A 14,820-nucleotide genomic window follows, 5' to 3' on the forward strand; every position below is an offset into this window, starting at 1 on the left:
CACTTGCCAAAGATTGTGTTTATTATGCATGAGAGAAGTGTAGGAAACATAACTTTTGTAAACTATTGAAAGACACGCTTGTGTGTTTGTGCAAAACGCATCAAGATTTTTCAAAGTATCCTGAAGGGGATTCGTTATTCATCTCATTTGTATCCAATATGCTTAAATTGGTGGGGGCGAATCGAACCTAAAGGTTAGTGCAGTAACAGACCTTTTGGAGGTTTCTAGATGCATATCCTTAACCATTTCTTTGTTCAAGTGTTGCAACATTTTCCCATCAATCAAGTTTTCTCACATATTTTATGAACAAAATATGTTATTTTAAGTTAAATATATTAATTTCATGTAAGTAAAAAAAGACACATGATAATTTGATGATGAGAAATATTTTTAAACTGATTTGTTAATTCACATTTTTTTTATTTTCTAGTCTATTGATACATAATCAATTGCATGTGACTAAGTAACTTTGAATATTATGTTTTGTGATTATTTGATGCTGGAGTTAGTTTCCTGATAAATAAAAAAACAGTGCTGCCATTTTATTTATATGAACTTGTAATATTATATTTTTTGTCTATTAACTTATTTCTTTAAAACAAGATAATCATATTTGAATAGAAAACATATTCGATATAATATGATTATCTCCCTCAACATAGATTTTATGTATATACAAACTTAAACAGAAGAAATAATTAAGGAGAAACAAACATGTATTACTATTTGACTATCGTTTATTTAAGAGTTTAATTGTGATATATTCTAAGTATAACTATTTTAGATTTAGTTTTAGTATAGATAAGATTATATGTATATACTTTTCTAAGACGCCTAAGCAAAAGTCTCATGTAGCAAACTATTGATATGTATATTATCAATCATTCATATATGATAACTTTTTAATGAATATTGAACAATTAAAAATCCTTATCTATCTAAACCTATCAAATTCACATGTGAAATAAAAAAAGATAATATATAATTATTGACACTTTTTTCATCAACATAGTTTTTGAGTTGACACTTAATTATTAATCAATGAGTATTATTCTAGGGTTGGCAACTAGTTAGCTAGAAAATCATCTCTTAAAACTATCTCAGTAAATTTGGTTTAAGAAGCAAATGGTATGAAAACTGAATTTCAATCCATTATAACTAAATGTAGTAGGTTCATAAATTCGCACAACTATATATACACATAATATGATACATTTTACAATTGTATATACTTTTTATTTTCATATTTAGATATTAATAAAATATTTATCTATTATATGTATATTAAAATTGAAAAATTCATAAAAATATTTAAAATTGTATAATATGAAATCAACATTTAAGTTGATGAGCAAAACCGAACAATTCATGAATTTTTATTAAATTGAGTTCTAATTAAAAAATAACTCATATAAAACTTGAATAAAATTTCGAGTCAAACTAATTCTTATCAATTCTAACCAATCCAAATTTGGCTCAACTCAATTTATTTATACATTTGTATCACTCTCCAACTAAGGTTTTACGTATATATTACATGATGAGAATAAAATATCTTCTGGTATAAGGAGATAAGTTATCTCATTTAGTCATTAAAATTATGACATGTGTCTTATTTAATCACTTTCTATAAAAATATTTCTAAAACTAAACAAAATAGCACATGTCATACTTTTATAGGAATGAGAATAAGTTATTTCCTGATATGATAAGAGACTTTATTCTCATACTATATTGGACCATTATAAACGTATTCAAGTTCTCCAATTAACTATAAGATATGTCCTTGTAGGGGTGGTTGGTAAATAACATGACTACATCTTGGTATTTATCTTTCTCTTTAATTAATACAATTTTTTGTTGTTCTATGGGATCAAAGTATCTTTGAGGTTGGTTGGTAAATGACATGGTAATATTTTTGTATTAATCCTTTTGCTTAAATAACACAACTTTACTTTACATGTTTTTAGGAACAAAGTATCATGAAGGTTGGTTGGTAAATAACAAAATGCTATTATTGTGTTTATCTTTCTCTATCATTTACATGACTTTATTATTTATTTTTTCAAATGAAAATTGTATTAATAGATTAACCTCTACCCAACAAAGTTAGGAATACAAAGAGAAAGATAAATTATTTATTCCTTCTTCCATTTTACAAAACTAACTTTGGGCTTAAATGTAAAATGAAATATATTTCATTCACTAGCGTGTTGTGAAAACCTAAACCATTCCTGGGAATCTTTCCTAATTTATGTGGAAGTAAAATTAACGAATCTTGGAAGATGAACTTCAATGATAGATATTCCAAGGTCTTGAAATTATTCCTTAACTCTTGAGAATTATGAAGTCTAACTTAGAAAGTTGAAGTATCACTTTTTAAGGTATATTAAAAGTATAACATCAATTTAAGCATCCACTATGTCTTTATGATAAAGTCTTCCTCCCTTTCACTATATATAAGGGACTTGCGAGAGAGAGATGCAACAAGCAAGTGAGAAAGAACAACATATAGAGAAAGTGATAGAATTTATATTCACTTAGTGTGAGACTTTAGTTTTGAATTTTCCACCAACTCCTCCAAATTTAAAATGCTAGCTATAAAAAAGCTTCAAAAGCTACAGTTATTAAAAGCTGTAAAACTAAAAAGCAATATTGTTATGCACTTTTTGTGTGTACTATATATGAAAATAAAAAAGTTACTAAAATGTGACCTAAAAATACAAATTTTGCAATCTCAATAAAGCTTTAGTGTAGAAAGTGCAGTTAAAATTAAACAACTTTTTTGTACAGAAAAGAATAATTATGCAAGAAAAAAATGTTTATATTTGATAGATGAAGGGGAGGAAAAGGATATGTTTTGAGGTAATTGTGCTTAACCAAATAATAAGTCACGTGATTATATGATTTTGAAAGTTTGTAATTAGTTTACCTCAATAATTTTCATGATATTTGATCAAAATTGCACCCTTAAAAAATGTGCTTATTACATTTTTTTCTCTTTTTATAATGGCAAGGTAATAATATCATTTAATGCTAAATCAATGAATAAGAGAGTTACCAAACCAAACTCTATTTTACATATGAATGCAACACAAATATCTAGGAAGTTGGCCAAGTTTTCAAATTATTTTTGTATTATCAAATGTATTCTCTCACTTAATGATAAGAAATTAATCTTTTATGAGGTTTGTGAATGCATCTTCCAAAAAGTGTTGTTCACGGAAATCGAATCTTTAACGTTTTGGTTTATGAGTTTTGAGATGCTCTTCTTCATTTTGTCCATTCTTTATATATTATTTACATTTTTTTTGTCATTGATCTTCAATTCAATAATCTTTATATGTGGAAAGATATTAGTTTTGGACAATTGATATGAGTACTCTTCATATACACTATAAAAAGAATTTTGAACTCAGTTACATTTTTTAGTGAAATCAAAGTTACATTTTTTTGGAGCAAACTTATTCTTGAATCATGCATGGTAATAACCTAAATTCTAAATATAGCATACAAATACAATATAACAATGTAATTAAGCAAAATTTGTTTTATTTTATAAAAAGTGATACCAACAAAGCATTGGTCTAGTGGTGTAAGGTCATACTAGATCCTCGAGTTAGATCGAAAGTTCGATTCTTATGAGCGACATTTATTGGGAATGACAGTCACGAACACCGAAATGGATTAGTTCCTTACAGAAAACGAGGGAATAATCTTGATAGTACTAAAAAATAAAAAATGATGTATACTTCAATAAATAATTCTAAAAGCCTTATAAATTAACATGTATTACCTCAAGTGATATTTATCAACTTCACACGTGCCACGTTTTTTAAAGTTGATTTATTATATTTTACAAATATTTGGTTGGTTGATAAACGATATTTTTGTATTTATGTTTTAACTTAATTGGCACAACTTTTTTCATATTTTTTTGTCTTGAAGCAAAGCATCTTTGAAGGTTGTTTGGTAAATGATACATCATTTTTTATTCATCTTTCTCTTTTAGTTGACACACATAATAATCATTTTTTTATGGACCAACTTTTTTGAAAGTTAGTTGATAAATGAGAAAATATTATCTATATTAAGAATCAATGTCTATTAACAATTTAAGGAAGAATGATATTGAAAATGTAAAAACTTTATGAGAAAAAGATGTATGTAATATTACAGTGTCAATGTAACGATTGTTTGGAGTGTCATTATATTATTATTAATTAACTTTTGATTATCATTAACCCTTAAATAAAAGTAATACAAAAATGAATAACAAATGATATTTTGAATGTGCATAATTAGGATGGCAACAAGACGAGGTGAGCGCAGAATAATAATGCTTTCTTGTTCCCAAACCCGCATTATTTGCGGATATTCGTGTCATTAGTAGGTATCCGTAGATATCCAACATGTTTTTAATTTTTTATTATATATTTTGTAATAATCAGTATATAAAAATAATTATTACATGAATAATAAGATATTTATAAGATTATTTTATGATTATAGTCACTGCAATTTATTATGCAAAAACCGAAAATAAAAATAATTTTAAAATAAAATAAAAAGTTTAATATATATAAAAATTGTATCCGAAAATAAATTTATAAATACGTAGGTATCTACAAGGCGAGTATCGTAAAGTTACCCATAAACAATTATTATGGTTACGAGTATTTTTATGAATACCCACAGATGGCGTTTTTTTTGCATAAAATCTTTATACTAAGAACACATAGGTATTAAACTTTATTTTAAATAACAAATTAATGCATCCCAATCTATCAAAATAAATATTAATATCTTCCTAAATATTAAATAATAAAATAATCTCTAAATAGGTAAAAGCATAGAAAAATAGAAAAATGATAAAATAAAAAACAAATTACTAATTTTGATATTAATTTATAATTTGTTTATGAAAAAGGAAAGAGAATCCAATAAGAAAAAAGGCAACCCTAATAGCTCCACAAATCTTCCCTCGCACTTTTCCCTCCTAACTCTGCCTCTCCCATTTCTTTCTCTCCTTTTTCCTCTTTCTCTTCAATTTCACATTTCTCTCCATTTTCTCTCCGTTTTCTCTTCAATTTTTCGTTGTTGATTTCTCTCTAAATGGGAAAGTACATGAAGAAATCGAGAACCTCCGGCGACGTCGCCGTTGTTATGGACGTTGCTTCTTCTTCCCTCGGCGTTAGAACCAGGGCAAACACTCTCAAACCACCGCCATCTCCGCCGCAAATTCCTGACGGCTCAGCTTACCTTCAGCTCCGGAGCCGCCGTCTACTCAAGGTCATGCCGCCGCTCCGTAAGGAAAGCACTGCGGCGGTGTCGAATTCGGCTAAAACGGCGTCGTTGTCGGTGGAAGCTGAAGAAGCAGAAGAAGAAGAAGAAGAAGAAAATGTTGATTTGGGAATGGAGGGTTCTTTTGGTGAAAATTTCTTGGAGGGTGAAGTCAGAGATAGGTATATATATATATATATAATTTTCAATTTTCAATTTTTTTTGCTTTCTTCAAATTTCTCATTTTTATTTGGGTTTGGAACTCATGCACCATTTGTGTTTGATTTTTTTTATCTGGGTATTTCAATTTTCTCAATTTTTTTCATACACAGCCATGCATCCGAATTTTTTATAAAAAAAATCAAGTGGGTATTTCAATTTTCTCATTCATTTTTATTGATATTTATTTGGGGGAAGTCCCTGCACTCAAAATTTGAAAAAAAAACATGTAGGTTTTATGTTTTATACATTTAAAAATTCAATAATAACAATAATTCATGTGGGTGTTTCTATTATGATTTTTTGGTTGATATTTTTATTTTTTTATTGCTTTTGTGTGTTGGTTGTTCTTTGAAATGAATCAGGGGTTGAAAATTTTCCCAAGCATATTCCCTTGGAAAAATGTGGAATCTCTTTTTTAACTTTCATGTTATTGATTTGATTTCCTTTATATTAATAACATTGTTACCGTTTTAGTGGAATGAGAGTCATATTTGGTTTTCAGAGTTGTTTTATGTGGCTATTTAATATAATATATTTTCATTATTTTACCTCTCAAAAGTCACAACTCTTTTGCTACTTCACATTTTTTTAATTATTATCTAATATTATTTTTTACCATGTATGGTCTTTATCCCTGCTTTTTTTTTTTTTAGCATATCTGTTGTCTTATAGTTTGTGTTACTTTATGTGTTATAAACTTGTAATTGGTCAAAAAAATATTTAATAATTAAATTTTAACTTAAATATATTTTTTCTGACTGATCACAAGTCCATGTCACATGAAGTGATAGAAAATATGGGAAAGCATATATGTATCTATGAATTTTTTGGGAGCACATCTGCTGTACCACTCCATGTGACACTGTTTGTGATTGATTATAAAAAATGCATTTTAAGTTAAAAAAATAATGATTAAGTATTTTTTTGACCAATCATAAATAATGGTACATGAAGTGATACAATTTTATGGGACAGCACACATGTATCCATGAATTTTTGGGTTATGTATTTTAACTTTCATGTGATTGTTTGGATTTCTTGCTCTGTCAAAACCTGTGTACTGAAAGGGGTAAAAGCCTGTTGCTACAAAGGTTTGCTCATATTTGTAACTCATGTGACTAGCTGTAGGTTCTGCAACTTGCATGCCCTGCAGAATAGCCTATTTACTGAAACTTGTATTTTTCTCATGTTTTGATAATTGCATTATTTCTCGTGTAAGGCATTATTGAATCTCAAGTAAACCAATGTTCAATTCCTGAGAGCGACACTTGTTAAGAGAGACAACTACCCATCTGAACCCATTAGAGTGAAGGGAAGCTATTGGTTATATAAAAAAACTTGTACATCATTTATTAATACTAAATTACTTGCTATTACTATTTCATCACATTAAATAAATGGCAGGATCATGAATGGTAGGAATCAATAATGTAGACCCACCATCCATTTAATTACAAAGTTGAAAATTTTCAATCTCTTTCAGGTAAATAGAGAACAATAAATGGGAAAATAGTTCTCTAACTTGTTTTTAAAGGGGAAAAAAACATCTCTAACTTGACATTAGGTGTTGACTAATTTTGATTTAACAATCTACTACATTTAGTTATTATATTTTGAGGTTATTTGTTATTTCTAGTCTTATTATTTCCTTCATGAACCTAAAAATTTTGTGGCCTTCTTTACTAATGATCTGAAAGATACCTGTGTTAAGTTTATTGCTCCATAATGGTGAAGTTGAAATTTTTTTGACTTTAGTAATAGAAGCAGCTATAAACTCTGATGACACATTTATCACTTAGCAAAGCAATGATGTGTTACATTAATGCCATAATGGGGCCTAGTTTAGGGACTTGTTTGTTTTGGATTGGTGTTTGGGTTTTTGAAGTGATTGAGAAAGATTTGACCCTGTCTCTTTCTTTGTATTTTAGTGTTATAGCCCACCAAGCCAGAACCTGTTTTGTTAAATGCCAGTTACTTTTTTAGAATAGCAATTTGTCTCTTGTTCCATACTGAAAAAGATTTTGTGAGAGTGAATTTCTCACTTATTATTTTGCTGTCAGCAGTTATTATATCACTTATGATGCAGGTTCAGGTGCAGAAACTTTTCATAACATGTCATCAATCAATGTTTTTGTATTTTATTTGATACCAATCTTTTTCATTAATTAGACATTTTCTCTTTCTGCTATGCTGTTTTGATTACAGTTTTGTTTGTTTTACAGAAGCACCAGAGAAAGTACACCTTGTAGTTTAATAAGGGACTCAAATCTCATCACTGCCCCTGGTTCAACCACAAGGCAAAGAACACACCAAATAAATCATGAAAATGTGCAAAGAATTATTCCAAGTGCTCATGAAATAGAAGAGTTTTTTGCTTATGCAGAGAGGCAGCAACAAGCTATGTTTATGGAAAAGTGTGTTTCTTTTATCCTCAAACTTCTTTATTTGAATGAGTAAATATCTATTCAGGTCCTTGTACTAATTTGGTCCCTTAAAATTGAAAAACTCGTGATCGTTTCTAAAAAATGAAATGTGAGTCAAATTAGTCATTTTAATATATTTTATGACCTTCTCAAAGACTATTTTGTCTCACATTATCAATCTTTTAGTATGGAGTTAAATTTTAACCTATTTGTGAATTAAAATGGTATACTAAGAAATTTATAAGAATGAAATTGGATATTCGCTCTATTTTAATTGAAGTAAATACTCATTTTAGTTACTCATATTTTTCTACCTTTCCAGTTTACTCCTTCAAAAAAGAAAAGTCATAAAATGGTCCCAAAAATTTTAAATGTGTGTCAAATTAGTCATTTTTTAGTATATTTTATAACACTTCATAGGGACTAATTTGACCCCAAAAGTGACTAGTTTAATCCACATTTAAAATTTCTAGGGATCATTTGAAATTAGTCATTTCTTGTATGATCGAAAAATATGAGGGACTAAAATGAGTATTTACTCTTTTAATTATTCATTCAATATGTACTTTTTTTAGTGTTTTCCATTTAAAATTTAATCATGTAATATGATTCCTATTACTTTGCAGGTACAATTTCGACATTGTGAATGATGTACCTCTCCCAGGAAGGTACAAATGGGTCCCAGTACTTCACTAGGATCAGCTTTAGTTATGAACCCTACAACTTAAGGTATTGAAGACTTGTGTAATTTAACAACTAGCAGCTTTTAACTAACAATAGGGAAGGATATATATGCTTAGAAGAGATTTCTAAAACAATAATGTAATGCAGTAATGAGTAGTTTTTTTTAGAGTTATGTGTTTTTATTCTGATTTATAGTCATAGGGGTATATGAGTATATCTAAGTTTGTAGTTTAGTATTTAGTATTTACCTTATGTATATGATTCAGTAGGGATGAATCATGATGTTGACAGTTAATGTAGAGTACTTATCCTTCTTTGTCCTCTAGCTGCTGCAAATTTAGCATTGGAGTTTCAACCTTTGTTGTAAAAATGGGTTCGTGTGGGCCGATTCAAGCGGTAAATTGGTGAACCGGTCCCTATACCAGTATTGTATAATAATTATACTAGTCATGCAATTATACTGGTCAAAACCAGTCAAAATTGGTCATACCAGTCAGTTTTCAATTGAATCTTACTAGTCATACCGGTTTTTTATTTAAAATTAATTTTTTCATGAAAATAAACAAAATTATTGATTTTTTATGGTTTTTCAACATTAATGTTAATATATTTTATATGTATATATAATTTCGCTGGTATACAGTTTTATTAGTGAACTCTGATTGAACCACTATACTACTATATCACTATCCTAATCGATTTAATGAACAGTATTAGTAATAGTTGTTTCAAAGGTACAATCTTAAGGTCTCTATCTGAAAGCAGTTATACATTAAGAAATAATCCATTCCAAACATACAGTGGATAGACTCAAACTCAAGAACCTTTCATTGATTGAATATTTATCCTATAATCAAGGGTAAAAACATGTGAAGCATATTAGACTTTATCTTAAACAAACTGAGCATAAGTTTGAAAAAAGCAGAAAGAATTAAAAGAAAGTAGAATAAAATAAGTCGAAATAAACTCAGGTAACCATGAACACCTAAGTTACCATTATCCTAAGAGTGAGAAAACCTTAATTGCTACAGCTAAATAATCATGCCTCATTAACAGGAAATGGGAAAGTTTTTTCATCCGATTAATACCTGAATTTAAAATGGTGATTAATTGTATACCACAACATATGCAATATACAACAGTAATTTTGCCACCTTAGTAAATATTAATTTTCCAAAAGAAAATTGTCTTCTATATGACAACAACAATCAAACATTTATCTCACTAAATAAAGTTGTTTATATGAATCGAACACACTATAATGCTCTATCTTTATCTTCTATACAAAACCAAAACAAAAAAAGAATTTAGCCAACTTTAATCAGTATTGAATCCCAAAATCTGTATACAATATATTTCAGGAATTTGAGAGTCTGGTCTTTCCTCACACGGTCTAGTCTTTTAAGAGTTAATTTTTGGAGAGAAAATAAAGATATACTTTCCAATTTTATATTAAGTTAGTTACATAACATTTTTTTTATATTGGTAAAAGTATTTTCTCACATTTTTAGTAAGGAATTAATCTCTTTTGGGGTTCGTGGTTATCCCTCCCAACAAGTATCGTTGTCAGGAATCGAACCATCGACCTCGAGAATCTAGTGAAGCTTTATACTACTAAACCAACGTCTTGTTGTTAGTTACATAATATTTTTATAAATAAATAACATAAACTAACTAACCAAGAGAGATACCTAACACAATACTCCACTCTAAACATGCATCATGTCCTCAAGGTGGATAAATGCAGGATTGCTGGTTCCTACACAGACATGGTCTCTTCCCATTCTTGTACTAACATCACATGGAATGTTTGTTCTTACAAACATGGTTAGGTCCATGTTTTTCTTCCCATATTTTTTGGTTTCCCACATGTATCCTCATAATAGAGGCAATCATATCTGAGTTGGGAACATTCATAGGTATGTGTGACTAATTCTCTCAGCAGACATTTTTTCCATCCATAAGACTCGGACGCGGGACCTAGCTTAAGGGGAATCAAGCATACCTTGAACCAATGTCCGTTTTGAATCAAGCATGTTTTTCTTCCCATATGTTTCGTTATATTGGTTCTCTAGTACCAATTCGTAATTCTTTAGCGAACTAGTTCCCTTTAAGGAACAAACCAGATTCTTACCTATAGTTTAAATAAAAGAAAAGAATAATAACCGGTAATGTACACTCACTTACATGAATGAGTTCAACAAACAATAAATAATTTTATCTTTGGATTTTCTCCTATAACAAAACAAAAGTTGATTCAAAACCATAAGAAGCAACACTAGAAATGATTGTGCACATAACTATAGAAACCCAACTGCATTATTTCTCTCATTATAGGCATACATTATTTCTCTCATTACTAACTAGCTAAACAACCTCCACTGCATTGTCTAAACTACAGCGCAAGCATGATAAGGAGTATATCTGGTGTCCTACGGCTTTATGTCACACTATGTGTGTCAGGAGATATTATTGGGCATAAAAATATAAAATAATTATAATTTTAATTTCAATTAATTTTTTCAACCAATCAGAGTTGATGATATATGAAGTTGTACAAAAAGTGGGACAACAGATGTGATCTCAATATGATCCGGAACGAATTCCACTATCCAAGGTTGTCAAAAAAAGTGATTTAAATTAATAACTGACAAAATAATACTCAATTAGCAAAAGCATAAGATAAGAAAGAGAATGGTGGCCTAATATACAGCTCACATCTAGTGGGGTTTGTGACAAAATGTTGTTTTCAGGATTTAAACCTATTATATCTCGGTCATTAGGCAAGTACAATGGTTTTTTTTCTTCTAGAAAGGGTTCAACGAATCAAAATCTCAACCATCATGTAAAGTGTTTAAGACAAAATCTTGTGTTAGAAAGAAATATTTCATAGGACTTTTAACAAATGTTTAATGTGCAAGTAAAGAAGTATCATTCATCATTTATTTGTATTATCTTTTTATTTTAAAGCTAACGATATTAAAATATGAGTAATAGATTATGCGGTGACGATGTAAAATTATACATTATTTTCTCTATTTCTTATTAGTTTAAAAATTTAGGAAACAGTGAAAGACGATTAAGTTGAAATTGAAAATGGGAATAAAGAAAAGGTATGTTGGAATTCCGCTTGGTCTTACATTATTGTTCAAGCCAAAAGTTTAATGTATGATATCTGATAGTTGGAACAACTATATACTTTAAGATTAATTCTTTAACCAAAAAATGAAATAATGCTTTTGGTTAATGTCATATTCAAGCATTCCATTAATATTTTAAATAATAACTACTTAGTATATAGTTCAATTATCATTAATTGATAATGATATAAGGTTATTACAACTTCTAAACTGGATTGAAGTCATTAATTCAAGTCTCTACTATCAAATATTTATATTTGGAAGAAAAAGTTGATAGGATCATATACTTTAAGTTTTTAAGTCCTCGGCAAATGACTATTCAAATTGTTTACTAACACTTGTTGTGATCAATAGTCACACACCCTAAAAATAATTAGTTTATTATTCATAAAGTAAGAGGATACATTTGATTATATATATCAGAAAGAATTTTTGCTAACACCGAAGGCGAAACAAAAAAAACAAATGTCATAAATTTGTTCTTGCCATGATCCTCACTTCACCATAAAATTAGAAGGTATGCATGCATTAGCAAACAAAATTTATTTATTAGTGTACTCAGAGTCTAGTACAATTTAGTTTCATAAGTTACCATAACATTAAGAGTAGAAACACTATTCTACTAGCTTGTAATTGGAAAGAACAAAACAAACTTTCAACACTAATAATATTAATGTAAGAGTGTTCTTGGCATTTCTAAGATTAAATTGATTTGTTGTAGAATCGAATACCAACTGCGAAACCGAAGATAATAAGGGGAATTAAAAACTGGAGGAGTTTGACAAAGAATCCAGATGAATTGTCTTGATTAATTTGAGGTTGTGTTTGAGGAATGTTCTTAGTCCTTTCAGGGATGGTGGTTGAATCAATGTCTCCAACATAGAAATCAACCAACATTGCTCTAGCACCAGTACTATGTCCAACATCCTCAAAATCATCTGTAGCATCTTTTCCTGCAATGCAAACATATGACATCTAAGGTATCAAAATTCTTTCACTAACATGTCACAATAGTGATACTATAAAGAGAGATCGACTGTACGAGAGTCTCATTTAGTGGGATTTGAGGAGGGTAGATGTATGCGCTCTTATCCTTTAAAACAGGGAGATCATTTCTAAGATATGAACTCATAACTTTTGTGTTATAAGACAAATAACCTTATAATTGTGTCGATGTTAACGATGAAGGATGAATAATTAAGCTATTCAAAGAGAATTGCAAATGTCTAATTTGGTACCTGTTGAAGATAATAAGACATCACCTCCACCAGGGTGGTCATCTAAGAACTTTGTAACATTGTAAACCTGTTTTTGGAGAAAAAGTTATAACAACTTAAAATAAATATATTGATAACTAATCACCAACATGCAAAATTCACACATGCATGCAGAAGTTATGATGTGCACACAAACATGCAAACATCAATGTCTCATTTCACATTTATGGGGCACCATTGAATTATAACAATGCAACAAACCCGATTTTGATTTGCTTGAAATTAAGATAGAACATTGAAGAGAAAAGACAAATTTAAAATACACATTGTTTTATAAAACATGCACCTATGTAAAATAGAAAATGATGCAGATTGTTTAGCATACATTCAATTTTAATTTACTCTTTTCTGATTCCTACCACTCAAATGAATCATTTTTTATTGATCAACAACAGGTTATAACATTACATACCTTGCCATCAATGAGAAGCCAACAATCTTTGGAGTTGTTGTGTTCAGATACTTCAGCTAAAGTGTAAACACTACGCTCCCCACCCATTTTTGTCCAAGGAGAGAGAGCAATACAGTATAATATTATTGTCTCTTTCAAGAAGTTGATGATAACAAAAAAAGTGTGGAACCTTTTGTTGAAGATTCAAAGGTTAAGAGGCTTTGAATGCGAGGAACATGGAGTTCAGTGAGAATAGAGAAATTTATGGTTCATTGATCATGAATTCCTTTTCTTTTGGATTTTTAATGGGATAGTTTTTGTTTTTGTTTCTGTTTTATTATGGTTTTCTTAATATGTGTCCAATAACATAATTCAATTTAATCTAAAAAAATGTAGACTTATAAAAAAAGGTGATGTATATTAACTTTATAAATGTATCAATTCCTAATGCAAAATTACACTTTGAAGGTAAATTAGAATAACTTATGGTACATACATTGTAATAACTCTATTAGCAAGTTGTTGGTATAATAGGGAAGTTAAATCTCTAACATATTTCATACTAATGTATATGTTGTTGGGATGTTTGAAATATATTATTATATGAAGTCTCATATTGTTTAGCATTAGAATAGAGTAGAATATCAATGTTATATATTAGACTCAAGATATAAGCACCAAATAGAAACAATCCATGGGCACATGGGTGTACTATGATTTGTAATCCTTGTTCTCTAATAATATCTTGATAGCCGCTCATCACTCCCAATGACGTAGACATATTGGTCGAACCCCGTTACCAAATTCTCTTATTTTTTTCTTCTATTTATTCTATGCACTTTATTTAATTGCTTGTGGCCAACGCTACACAATGATTGCTTCCGCTGCACAATGAATGGCGAAACTACGGTGGGGGCGATATATGTTGATCTAGAACCCCAAAAGTTCACATATACTGGATTAGGACCAAGGTGGAGATAGGGACTCATGCATTGAGTTTGACTTTGAAACAAATATTGACAATATCTCTTTAGATGTTGAGAGAATAATCTCATTTGAGATGAGAAGTGAAATATCATAATGATGTGTCTAAAACATCACAGTGAATGATATTAATTGTTAGTAGATCCACAAAAGCACAAAGGCACTAAGTGACTTTGATGTAGGGTGTAAATGAGTATTGACTTTGATGCAAAGTGTAATACGTGCATTGGTAGAGATGTAGAGTGTGACATAAGCATTAGCTTAGATACAAGGATGTGACACAAACATTAGTTAACATTATACAAGGTGTATGCTATGGATATACTCCTTATAGTGGAGTATGATAGTTCTTTTGAACTATGATTGTCGGACTAGACAATGATGTTAGCAATTAAGGCTCTCCAAGGAAGCTCCAA

General features: G+C 29.4%; 2 protein-coding genes across 2 annotated transcripts; one reads left to right on the forward strand and one right to left on the reverse strand.

Moving 5' to 3' along the window:
• LOC109352542 (cyclin-dependent kinase inhibitor 4-like) lies at positions 5,022 to 8,921 on the forward strand. Its single transcript, XM_019594577.1, has 3 exons — positions 5,022 to 5,465; positions 7,728 to 7,919; positions 8,555 to 8,921. The coding sequence occupies exons 1-3, from the start codon at positions 5,116 to 5,118 to the stop codon at positions 8,622 to 8,624; spliced, it is 612 nt and encodes a 203-aa protein (XP_019450122.1). The 5' UTR covers positions 5,022 to 5,115; the 3' UTR covers positions 8,625 to 8,921.
• Positions 12,277 to 13,663, reverse strand: LOC109352543 (cytochrome b5-like). Its single transcript, XM_019594578.1, has 3 exons — positions 13,442 to 13,663; positions 12,991 to 13,057; positions 12,277 to 12,705 (listed from the first exon to the last, which is right to left on the reverse strand). The coding sequence occupies exons 1-3, from the start codon at positions 13,526 to 13,528 to the stop codon at positions 12,455 to 12,457; spliced, it is 405 nt and encodes a 134-aa protein (XP_019450123.1). The 5' UTR covers positions 13,529 to 13,663; the 3' UTR covers positions 12,277 to 12,454.

This window comes from Lupinus angustifolius, chromosome LG07, assembly GCF_001865875.1.
Source record: "Lupinus angustifolius cultivar Tanjil chromosome LG07, LupAngTanjil_v1.0, whole genome shotgun sequence".
NCBI lineage: Eukaryota > Viridiplantae > Streptophyta > Magnoliopsida > Fabales > Fabaceae > Lupinus > Lupinus angustifolius.